Source organism: Protopterus annectens, chromosome 1.part0 (genome assembly GCF_019279795.1).
Source record: "Protopterus annectens isolate FY-2018-M chromosome 1.part0, PAN1.0, whole genome shotgun sequence".
Lineage (NCBI taxonomy): Eukaryota > Metazoa > Chordata > Ceratodontiformes > Protopteridae > Protopterus > Protopterus annectens.
In genome coordinates, this window is record NC_056725.1 from 74,262,996 (window position 1) to 74,276,110 (window position 13,115).

General features: G+C 42.5%; 1 protein-coding gene across 2 annotated transcripts in view; it reads right to left on the reverse strand.

The window, feature by feature from the left end:
* Positions 1-13,115, reverse strand: part of MRPL28 (mitochondrial ribosomal protein L28) — a 435,965-nt gene that overhangs the window by 345,849 nt on the left and 77,001 nt on the right. The window contains exon 2 of one of the 2 annotated variants that reach the window (XM_044084818.1): positions 8,256-8,543. In XM_044084818.1, coding sequence (XP_043940753.1) covers positions 8,256-8,543 — 288 coding nt within the window. Of the gene's footprint in view, positions 1-8,255; positions 8,557-13,115 lie in introns of both variants that reach the window. The other variant, XM_044084810.1, reaches the window with a different exon arrangement.

Here is a 13,115-nt window from a genome sequence, read left to right on the forward strand (position 1 = left end):
CCTTTAAATCGCTAGCCATATTGCAAGATGATCAGAAAATCCTGTTTCAACTAACTTCTATAACTAAACCTTCCGATACTATTTCAGTGCTACACATACCCCTTTTGTAAGTCCATGAATTTTTGCCCCATAATTTTAAATTATCACATCTTATAACATTTTGCTTGTACCATCTCCTTTCTTTTATTCTTGCTTCTTAAATCACAATTAAAGTGCCTTGTTATTATAATATATATATTTATCACTACATAGGTCTACAATCTGATTAAGCTTTCTGTTTCTTTACAGGTAGTATAGGCATATGATGTTATAATTCTATATACTTTCCACTTTAAATCTACACTGGTTAATCTTCCCATTTTTGCTAAAGTTGCAGCTAATATCTTTACTATACGTCTACAGAATATGGCTATTCCAGAACATCCCTCATTTCCCAAACTCCAGATCATCGTTCCTCCCCATAGTCTCTCTGTTCATAATATTAATTTGTTAAAAAAATCTCAGTCTTCTAATATAATTACAGCTACATCACATGGATTACACCACTCAAGAATTCCTACTTTTCTTAATATATTCTTCTTCTTATTCACATTTACAAAATGCACTCTAAAATTTTAATTTTCCCTCTTCCACAGACTCATGGTTTCATCATTTCATAGCTAATTACTAGGCTAGTTTTCTTAATAGGCCATTCTAAGCCTAATCAATTTCATTCCCAAAGGGGAGAATCAAGCATGTACCTTGTGCGAGTCAAACAACTTAACCATTATACCAAGCCCAAATCTTTAGCTCTATATATTTTTCTCATCCATTCCCTTTTTTATTTTGTACTTATCCTATTACATTTTCTTTTTCTGTCATGTATCCTTTTTCCAATATATTTCTTTTCTCCCTTTTTTATCATCTCCCAATTTATGTCTTCATCAATTATTTCAGAACCTTCTTCTATGGCATATTTTTTTCTCATCTAATTTTTCTTCTATTTCTACTACTACTAAAATTTCTTCTCTTTGTTCTTTTTCTTCACTTTCTTTGTTACATTTATAACATTTCAATTCATAATTTTTGCATCATGTCCCATCTCCCTGCAAATGTAATATTTTCTTTTGTCAAAGCTCTTATCAAATATCCTTTTCCACAAACACATTTATCATGCTTGGTAAAGGTATAATTTTTCTCTTCTTATTTTTAACACAATATTATAATCCCAGCCACCAAGGTCTCTCCTTCTACCTCTGTTTGTAACTGTGCATGAACCTTCTTTTTTGTTTCCCTGGTAAATGCTTTTATCATATAAAGAATCCATGGGTTACACAGTTTCATTTGTTCATATTCACCAAGAAAATTTTCCATTGAAAAACAGTCTGAAAATATGTCACAAAATGTCTCTTAATAAGAATAAATGCTCTTACCTCGTGCTTTTAGTAGTTCCTTTGGATGCAAACTGTCCTACACTTCATAAAACTGTCCATTTATTTATCTTCTTTAACTTTGTATCCTTACAACACACTTCCGTTTCTTCTGCCTTCTTTTCTGCTACTCACCTTTTGCCTTCTTTTACTTTCTCTGCACCACTGTTCTTCAGGATTGTCACTGCATCCTCCTTTTGTATTTTCCCCATGTCTCCCCAGGAAAAGTACAGTTTTGTACTTACCATAAATGTAGATGTTCGAGTGCTAATATAGCTGCAGTAATCACAGATGGGTTCTCTGCCATTCCAAAGTCTTGGTCCAAGGCCGGTTGTCGTCGCTTTCTCTTCTGACGTCAGAGAGGCCAGAGTATATAAGACACAGCCGACGCCATGTTCTTCAGTCTTTCTTGCCCCAGATGTCAGGTGCCCCCAGAAGGAAGGCAATACATAAACTATGCTTATATGTATATATACAAGTAATGCAATATAATCCAAAATAAGTGGATGGAAGCAAATAAACCAAAGAAGGATAGCCCAGTCAGGTTGTATGAAGGGGTTGTTAGGCCCCATGTCTTTACCAAGTGGGGAAGGAGGGAGGAAAACCTGTACTGCAGCTGTATTAGCACTCGAACATCTACATTTATGGTAGGTACAAAACTGTACTATGTTCATCGTGCATACAGCTGCAGTAATCACAGATGGGTAGAGTCCCAAAGCTACGCACAGGGTGGTAGGTACTAGGAGGAACTGGGTTGAGCCAGAATGCCCTGCAAAACAGCAGTGGCAAAGCCTGCTCTTGTTCTGGAATATAAAGGCAGGTGGTAGTGTTTTGTGAAGGTATGTACAGAACTCCAAGTGGCTGCCTCCAAAATATCTTTGGTAGGAACTCCTCTGAGGAAGGCTGTAGAGGTAGCTGTGGCCCTGGTGGAGTGTGATCTGATACCTGTAGGAACAGATTTCCCATGATAGGAATAATAAAACCGTATGCAGTGTCCTATCCACTTTGAAATAGTCTGCTTGGAAACTGGCTTCCCTTGAGCCCCTACAGCACAGGACACAAAGAGTTGTTCTGATTTCCTGAAGGACTTTGTTCTGTCCAAATAGTAACGTAGCTGCCTATGGATGTCTAAAGAATGTAGTAGCCTTTCCCCTTTGTTTTGAGGATTGGGGTAAAAGGTAGGAAGGTGTATGGCCTGATTTAAAGCTACCCTGGATACCACTTTAGGCATAAATGATGGGTTGGTACGAAGGGCAACCCTGTCCTGATGGAAAATGAGAAAAGGCTGCACCGCCATGAGGGCCTGTAGCTCCAAAACTCTACGAGCTGAAGTGATAGCCAGAAGGAAGGCAGTTTTCCAGGACAAATACTGCAAATCTGTAGAGGCAGCTGGTTCAAAAGGAGGCAATGTTAACTTTTCTAGTATGTAATTAAGATCCCAGGCTGGTATTGGTTGTCTCCTTGGTGGTCTTATATTCTTAGCCCCTCTGAGGAACTGTCGTAAGAGTGGGTGAGAAAATAAAGGAGGATCCGTGTTGAATTCTGCAGAAATGGCTGAGGCATGGATTTTTATGGAAGAAAATGAAAGTCCACTGTTCAGCAGCTCAGCTAGATACTGTAATACCTGAGGCAAGTTCAGTTTTTTAGGGTCCTGGCCTGTTTTCTCATTCCAAGAACAAAACCGCTTCCATTTTGCGGAGTAAGCTTTTCTAGTAGATGGCCTTCTGGCCTCCAAAATGACATCCTGAACCTCCTTGGAGAGTAGGGTCTGTTGTGGTGTCAAGGGATTTTCCATGCAGCGAGATTGAGTGTTTTCAGCTGACTGTGAAGAGTTTTGTAGCTGTGCTGAGTCAGCAGAAGAGGCATTAGAGGCAGGGACCAGGGGGGGAGTATGTGTTAGGCTCCTCAGCAGTGGGTACCAGTGTTGTCTTGGCCAATCTGGAGCAATCAGTATCATCTTCGGTCTGTCTGCTCTTGCTTTCAAAAGCACCTTGGGCAGAGGTGGAAATGCGTAAACTGTCCATGCTGTTCAACTGAATGAAAGGGCGTCCACTCTCCAGGCCTTTGGATGAAAGGTCCTCTAACAAAACTTTTCCAATTGATGATTCCTGTGGGAGGCAAAAAGATCCATGTCTGGCCTCCCCCACACTTGGATTATTTCTGTAAACACCTGAGGATGTAACTTTCATTCGTGTGGATCTGTCATATTTCTGCTTAAATTGTCTGCCAGCGTATTTTCCAATCCTGGCAGGTACTGTGCTTGAAGTTCGATTTGCCATTCCAGAGCCAAGTTCCAGAGAGTCATGGCTAGTCTGCACAAGGGATATGAATGTGTTCCTCCTTGTTTGTTTATGTACCACATTACTGTGGTGTTGACTGTTCTTATTAGTAATTGTCCTGGATGCAGGAAGTCCTTGAAAGCTGTAATTGCATTTATTACTGCTAGCATTTCTTTTTGACTGATGTGAAGGTGCTTTTCCTTTTGGGACCATTTGCCCTGGATGCACCTGTCCCCAGGCGTAATCTGAGGCGTCTGTTGTGATAACTTGCTTTGCTTGAGGCTTGCAGAATGGGAGGCCTGTGTTTGCTTGACATGCTTGGGCCCACCATAGAAATTCCTTTGCAAACATGGGATTATTGGTATTATTGTTTCCAAACTGTGACTGTGTTGAGACCATAGGTTTGATAGGTACCACTGAAGTTTCCTCATATGCAGCTTTGCACATGGGATTAAAAGAATGCAAGATGCCATGAATCCCAGAGCCTGCAGGATTTTCCTTGCAGTAAGCCTGGTACTTTTTTCTAGTATTTTGAAGTACTGAGATAGTTGACCCTGTTTTTCTGGCGTAGGTAGGCCATCTGGGTGTTTGTGTCCAAGTTGGCACCCAGGAAAATTATTTTCTGAGATGGTGTTAGCCTTGATTTCTCTTTGTTGATTGTGTATCCCAGAGCATGCATTAACCGTGTCACATATGCCAGATGTTCCAGAAGTATGTTCTTGCTGTCCGCTTGGATCAGGCAGTCGTCCAAATAAGGGTAAATTTGTATCCCTTGAAGTCTGCAGTAGGCAATCACTGATGCCAGGCACTTTGTGAATACTCTGGGCAGTAGATAAGCCAAAGGGCAATGCAGAGAATTGATAGTGGATTGAACCTGCAAGAAATCTGAGGTATCTTCTGCAGCTTTTTCTGATTGGGACATGCAGGTATGCCTCCTTGAGGTCCAATGTTACCAGCCAAAACCCCTTGCCCAGCATGGGAAGAAGTTGCTGTAATGTGAGCATCTTGAATTTTGGTGCAGTAGAAATGTGTTTAGGATAGATAAGTCCAAAATGGGTCTCCAGTCGGTTCCTTTCCTTGGTACCAGAAAAAGTCTTGAATAGAAACCTTGACCTTGTTCGTGAGTAGGTACCTCTTGAATAGCTCTCATGCTTATGAGCTTTGAAATTTGTAGTTGTGCCTCTGCCCTTTGATTCAGTGGCAGGTTTGGCATGCCTCTCATTTTTGGAAGAGTGTGAAATTGAAATTTGTAGCCTCTGTTTATAAAGTCCAGGATCCATTTGTCTGTTGTGACAAAATGCCAATTGCCTGCAAATAATGCTAGCTTTCCTCCCAAAGGTGCTGCCAGCTGAGACATGCTTGGCATGGAAATGAGGGAGTCATTGGGTTTGCTTCCTGTATTGTTGTGCACTGTCCTCGCCACCTCTTGGTGCTGGAGTTTGCCATTGTCGGCCTCTATATGATCCTTGCGATTGCCCTCTGCCCCTTGTGCGCCTGTATCTACCTCTTTGGGGCTTGTCAGTGGCTGGAAAGGACCAGTTTTTGAAGGCCAATTTCTGCTAAACGTGGAGGTTGGACCTGTAAAAGGCTTTGACAGTTTGCATAGATTTGGCTTTTTCCTCCATTTTCCGTAGTATCTCCTCAGCATTAGTACCAAACAGCACATCCTTTTGTAAAGGAGCATCTAGAAGTTTAGCTTTCACATGATCAGGTAAGTTTTGTTCTCTAAGCCAGGCATGTCTGCGAATGACTGATCCTGTAGCAGCCGCTCTACTTGAGGCCTCTAGGGCATCATAACCACATTGTAAAGTATGTTTACCCACTTGCTCTGCACTATACATCATATCCTGTAACTCCTTCAAATCTGGTTGTTCAGGTTGAAACATTTTATTCCTTAATTGTGATAACAGGAACTGTTGATATTTAAGCATATGAAACTGACAATTTAAGGCCCTCATGGCTAGGGTGGCCGAGGTAATATACCTTTTTTCCCCACCTTTCTAAAGATCTTGACTCTCTTTCTGCAGGAAGAGGGTTCTTGGCAGTGGAGGCCTTCAATCCCTTGGGGCCTTGTGAAATGGTTTCAGGGTCAGCATTATGGCTTTTGAAGAGAAATTGGTGAGAGTTAGGTACTCTGTAGTACCTATCAGGTTTGACTGGTGCAGGAGGCAGAGAATCCGGGTTAAGGCAAGCCTCCGAATAAACATCATCAAGTATGTCCAATACAGGGGGTATTGCCAGAGGTCTGTGTTGAGGTAACAAAAGAAATTCCCTAAGTCTTTTCTTAGAATCTGAAAAGTCTTGGCCTTCCCAATGGAAGTGTTCCCTCAAGGTGTGCAAGGTTTCCCCAAAGGAAAAATCCTCAGGAGGGGATACAGAAGGGATGGACTGCTCTGCATCCGAATCCTCAAAAGGGGAGTAAGAGTGTTCCTCTACATCAGAGTGTTCTGATAAAATGGATCCCTGATCAGAAGGAGAATCTTCCTCCACTCTGGGTCTCTTGTCTGGAGGGGGTTGAAAACCTCTGATAAGAGTAATTAAATCCTCAGCCATTTTAAGCATCTGTTTTTTAGGTATGGGACCTGGGGATGGGCCCTGTGCAACAGGCCTCTTGGGATGCCTGGCTGCCTTGGATTTAGTAAAGGCCTTAATAGAAAAAGAAGATGAGGGTCTAAAGACACCATGGGTGGAGGTGGACCTGTCCACATTAGTAGGCTCAACATTAACAAAGGCTTCGGTGGTTGTAGTCTGGGAAAGGGCCGAGGTCCCAGCGGTCTCGGGTACAGAGGACACCGCCAAAGGAGTGTCGTCGGTAGTCAGGGACTGCAAAGGCGTCTTGCTGAGAACCGGACCACGTGTAGCCTGTTTTGGCGTGGTGTCGGCGGGGACCGCGGGCCTCGCATGTCGGTCCTTCTTGCGTTTTTTGGACAAAACGGTAGTCGGAGTGTCTGACGACATCTTATAATCGAAAGCTTTACCAAAATAGTGTTGGGCGAACTCCGCCCGACGCTTAATAGTGCGTTTATTGAAGGTAGCATAGCGACAGCCCAAGGCGCCGTGGTCTGGGCCTAAACAAGGTATGCAGAGGGAATGGAAATCCTTATGCGGTATTTGCTTCCCACAAGAAATACAATTATTAACTTTTTCTGACATCGGTCTGAGGCAAGAAAAGGTTCAACGGGTACTTAGCTTTAATGAAGACTTCGGTTTCCAAAATTTTCGTAATTCAGGAGCTGGCCGACCGGCACTTGCGAACTGCTTCTGCTTCGGGCACCGTGCGGCAAAAAAGACTGAAGAACATGGCGTCGGCTGTGTCTTATATACTCTGGCCTCTCTGACGTCAGAAGAGAAAGCGACGACAACCGACGCCGGACCAAGACTTTGGAATTCGGCCGACCGAGGGACCGCCTGATGGCAGAGAACCCATCTGCGATTACTGCAGCTGTATCCACGATGAACATCATCTCCGTCATTTTCTGGATCACTCTGCAGCACCATTTCTTTAAGTAAATCATCCTGTGACCTTCGCAACTGGAGGGTTGTAATTATACAGCCATCATCATTTGCTGACTCATCTCCAAACAGGTTTCTTTGAAACATTTCCTAGAATCCTGCACACATTCTTCAGTCTCAATATTTGCTTTCTCCTTCACTTTGTGCACCACTCCATCATCTCCTCTCTCCATCTGTCTCCCTGTTTCTCCGGGTTGCTTCTGCGCCTGGAATGGAAACAGGAAGTGCTCTTACAAAATGGGTCCCACTCACAAAAAATGACAAGCAGGGAAGTTTCCCAATGCCCTGGCCAAATTTCCCCCCACTACTATAACTACAACCTCCAGTCTCCCCTGAAAAAGACAACTAGCCTAGTGAGACTAACCTGGTTAACAAAAGATAACTAAATAAATAAAATAAATACATTTTCTGCTAAAATTTTTTTCTCTGATGGAATATAAGTAGCCTGTTGGGAAAAAAGAGAATCGAGTTGCTACATCCTAGGCTACCACAGCTGATCTTTAACAAAGGCAGGATCTGGTTTGGCAGTGTTTATGTACCACATCACTGTGGCATTTTTTTTTGAGATTACCAACAGAGGGCCTGTAATCCAAAGATGGTACAGAGATTTGACAGCATTTACTACAACCATCATTTCATTTACATTTATAGGTTTTAACTTGTTTTTGTTTGTTCGCAGACCCTGTACTTTCACTCCCTTGGACACAGCTCCCCTGGCAAAGTCTGAAGCATCTATCATTACAGACAGAGCGGGCTGGCAGGCCTAAGAGAAGACCTGGATGAGTGACAACTGACTCACCCACCAGTTTAACTACCTTTATCTCACAAACCCCAGCACTAGAATTTGAAATGAATGAAAGAGGGTGTTGAGTCAAAGTGACTTAATAAAACACTGAGTCTTTCATATGGAGTCTGAGCAGAATACTCATCAATCTATACTCAGTAGAATTCATGCCACTACCTTATACTCTGTAGCCTACAGAATTCGCATAAATGACCTACACTAATAGTGCTAAATAACATTTGTCATTTCTCCAACTAAAAGAAGTCTCACCTTGTCATTGTTGGCATACCGAAACCCTTGGATATATCCTTCTCCACCCCAAAGACCTTTCTGGGATTCAGGTGGATAGTATATTGGTATGGGTACATCCTGCACTCGTTCACGCTGTCCAGTTTTGGGATTAAGTTTGTACTTGACTCCATGGGGTTTCCAATGTACAGGGGTAGGTTCCTTGGTCTCCTGAATTGATCGAAGGTAGTGAGCTGGTAAGCGGCTGTAAATACCTTCCTTTAACTTTAGTACTTCCCACAGCCGGGGTGGGTATTTATGGAGCGGCATCTGTGAACAAAGCCAAAAGAACCAGAATATCTGCATGTTAAAATAAAAATGACAATAAAACCAAAACAGTCTATAGAACTTATGAATAAAGGAAATAACATCAAATAAAAATTTATATACAACTGGCCTTTCTGCCCTAAATCTATTGGCGTGCCAATAAGTTTTGCATAAGCATGTAGGTATACTGGACCTCAAAATATTTTTTTTTAAGACATCCTCAGGCAAAGTTTAGTTTTGTCAAAGAAGAAAGTATCTAGAAGCTGTAGCAGGCTACTGACTGCAAAACTAATAACAAAATGTAGCTTTTTCCCCTTCAGTCCTAAATGAATGGCTACAGGACATTGCATATTGCTGCCCAGATTAGGAACACAAGAGGACTAAACAGTGTTACTGGCGAGATGGAAATATGTGCATCATGTACTGAGCACACACACTTTTTGAATATACAAAAGTTAGTAGTTTTTATCCCTCAGAAGTTATTTTACTTACCCCTGCATCTAAAGTACATAATTTAAAATAAGAGGTAAACTTAAAATGCAGATGTACTAGGAAAATGTTGCAAAACCATCTCTTCAGGTTAATAAATTTAAAGACACCATACCGAAGTCCATTGAACAGTAAATTAAAAGGCAGGATGCTGAATCAAACAGTGAATAATGTGCCAAAGTTATTTTTTGTAAAGGGAGACAATCTCCACATCCCATTAACAACTTCCATACATAGAGCTTGCCACTTTGGCGGTAACACAACCTTGGGGACAACAGTTGTATTCCCCTTTCCTAAAGCTGTATTAAGCTGCATTACCTTGGAGATGCAATATTTAAGTAGCAACATATGGGTGATGGAAGACCTTGAGAATTTTGCAGGAACATAACTACGACCATGTTATCTGCCTGTATCCATTCAGAATTTTGCCAGTTTGGTAACTTATTTCTTGCAAAATACATTAAGTTAGTTTGAGATTTAGCAACATGCATGAAAGTTTTGTAGATAAACTGTAAACTGTACAACACTAAGTCCACATTTTTGCATTAGATATTTACAGTATGAATGAAATACTATACATAAAAAAGATCCTGAGGAAAATATATGAGGGAAAACACAACTTTAATGCAGATAAAAAGTGATGTACTCTAAATATTAAATTCAGTCAGAATTTAAGCAGCAACATAATCTAAAAAAGCACATTTATCTCCAAACTGCATAAATGTAGTAAAGCACAGCTGTGTAAGTAAACTTGCCATAACTGTAGATGCCCGAATAATCACTGCTGGAGTCGCCCAAGTTATATGGATTCAGGGCACCCATGCATAGTAACAGAGGTAACGGTTTGGGCATGTAGAAGGAGACCTCAAGCTTTGGAGGCTGGCTGTTGTATCCTTGACAGGATATGACATGTAGCTTGGCCTAGTGTAGCAGTGACTAACATCAGTAATGACTTAAGTGATCTCTAGGCATGCACTGAACTTTGTAGCACCTCCAGAAGTACATGTGGTTCGCTCATCCTCAAAAAAGTACAAATTGTTCTTTAAACAAGCTGTTGTTCAAAGTGCATATTGTTTATTATATACCTTTATGGTTAAGTGAAGCTGAACAACCAAACTACATATGACAGCAGGACAAAGTACAGTTGTGTACACTTACCATAAATGTAGATGTTAAGAGTGTATTCACTGTTACAGTCACTACATTTGGATTATCTGCTTGCAGGTAGCCCTCAGTCAGCCCGATTAACAAAGTTTGGGTCCTGTGTCGGTTGCTGTCCCTTCTTCCATGAAGTCAGCTCGTCAGGGTATAAAACATCCAGCAGACGCCATTACATCAGTTTTTCTTGCCCCAGATGTCAGGTGCCCCCCTAATGGGGAGCAATTAAATATAAAAGTACAATGATATACCTCCAAGAAAAAAAGCAAATACACCCAAAAGGCTTTTAAGCATAGTAAGGAAAACAGAGTTATAGCCAAAAGAAGTTAGGGGGCTGGAGGGAGGGTAACCAGGACTGCAACAGTGAATACACTCAAATATCTACATTTATGGTAAGTGTACACAACTGTACTATGTTCTTTGTGTTTCACTGTTGCAGTCATTACATTTGGGTAGATTCCCAAAGCTGTGGTTGGGAGGAGGAATTTAGATAGCATTAGGACCAGCTATAAGGCCCTGCAAGACTGCAATGGCAAAGCCAGCTCTGGATTTAGAGAAAATTGGTAAATGGTAATGCTTGGTGAAAGTATGTACAGAACTCCAGGTAGCAGCTTCTAGGATGTCCCTGGGTAAAGACACATCTGAGAAAGGTTGTAAAGGTAGATGCAGCCCTGGTGGACAGAGGTCTGATCCTCTGGACAATAAGTTTTCCATGGTGCTTACAGCCGAAATGAATGCAATGGCCTATCCATTTAGAAATGGTTTGCTTTGAAATAGCCTTCCCCTCTGCCCCTGCAGCAAATGCTACCAGCAGTTGTTTGGATTTCCTTTGAGATTTAGTCCTATCCAAGTAGAATCTGAGTTGCCTGTGCACATCTAAAGATTGCAGTATCCGTTTCCCTTTGTTCTGTGGATTGGGAAAGAAGGCTGGCAAATGAATGGACTGATTAAGAGCCACACTGGATACCACCTTGGGCATGAAGGATGGATTGGTTCAAAGGAGACACCCTGTCCGCATGAAAGATGACGAAAGGCTCCACTGCCATAAGGGCCTGTAATTCAGATACCCTTCTAGCTGAAGTGATTGCTAAAAGGAAAGCTGTTTTCCAAGAAAGAAATTTTAAGTCTGTAGTAGCAGCTGGCTCGAAAGGAGGTAGAGCGAGTTTCTCCAAAACAAAGTTAAGGTCCCAGGCTGGGGTTGGAGCTCTCCTGGGTGGTCGCAAATGTTTGGCCCCTCTGAGGAAATGCTTGAGCAGTGGATGAGAGAAGAGGGGGGGGGTTCTGTGTTATAATGAGCTGAAATGGCTGAGGCGTGGATTTTAATGGAGGAAAAAGACAGGCCCTTGTGAAGCATCACAGTTAAGTATAGTAAAATCTGAGATGCTGTGCTCATCCTTTGAGATTGGTTCCAGGCACAGAATCTTTTCCATTTTTCAGCACAGGATTTTCTAGTGCTAGGCCTCCTTGCCTCTAAAATGATATCCATCACAGGTTTACTGAGTGATGGTAAAGAAGCGATTATGTAATTAGCCAGGCTGCAAGGTTCAGTGTTAGAAGCTGAGGGTGCAGAATCTGGTTCTCCTGCTGAGACAACAGGAAAGGAGTCTGAGGCAATGCCATGGGGGAAAACCGTGACACACTGCGCAGGAGGGGGTACCAGTGTTGGCGTGGTCAGTCTGGAGCAATCAAAATCATCCTTGGTTTGTCCCGTTTGATTTTTAGTAGTACTTTGGAGAGCAGAGGCACAGGGGGGAAGGCATAGACTGGTAGGTTTTTCCAGCTGAAGGACAAAGCATCCACTTTCCAGGCTTGTTTGTGGGGAGTCCTTGTGCAAAATGTGTCCAATTGGTAGTTCTGGGGAGTGGCAAACAGGTCTATATCCGGGCTCCCCCATTTGCTTGTCAACATGCTGAAAATCCTTGGTTCCAGTTTCCAATCGTGTGGGTCCATGAGGTTTCTGCTTAGTCCGTCTGCCAGTGTATTTAACTTTCCTGGCAGGAATTGAGCTTGGAGGTGCACTTGGTAGCTCAAGGCTGTGTTCCACAATGCCATGGCTAGTCTGCAGAGGGGGTAAGAATGTGTACCGCCCTGCTTGTTTATGTACCACATAACAGTGGTGTTGTCTGTCTTTACCATTAGTTGTCCTGGAAGAATGTGGTCCTTGAAGGCTGTCAGAGCATTCTGTACAGATAACATTTCTTTTTGACTGATATGCAGGTGCATTTGACTTGGGTTCCATTTGCCCTGAATGCACTTCCCTGCCAGGTGAGCCCCCCATGCATAGCCTGATGCATCTGTTGTTAGGGTTTGGGCGGCAGGGGGTGGTGTGAAAGGTAGTTCCTTGTTTTGGTGGCAGGCCTATGCCCACCAAAGGAACTCTAGGTGCAGGCAAGATATGATAGGAATCATTGCTTCTAGATCCTGAGAATGTTGACACCATAGGCTTTTTATATACCACTGTAGTTTTCTCATATGCAGTCTTGCATATGGAATGAGAAGAATGCAGGAGGCCATGAACCCAAAGGCATGCAGTATTTGCCTTGCAGATAGAAGGGTTTTTGTGGCCACGTGTTTGAAGTAGGTTGTCAAATGAATTTGTTTCTCTGGCGTGCGGTAGGCCATCTGGGAAGTTGTATTCAAGCTTGCTCCCAGGAATACAATTTGTTGACAGGGTACCAGGTGTGATTTCTTTTCGTTTATGGTGTACCCCAGACAAGTTAGAACCCTTTGGACAAAGGCCAGATGATTCAAAAGTATATCCTGGCTTTCTGCCTGAATTAGACAATCCAGGTATGGGTATAGTTGAATATTTCTTTGCCTGCAGAATGCAAAAACTGGAGCTAGGCACTTTGTGAATACCCTGGACGCAGTAGATAAGCCAAAGGGCAGTGCAGAGAACTGATAGTGCACGTAGCCTGCTTTGAAGCG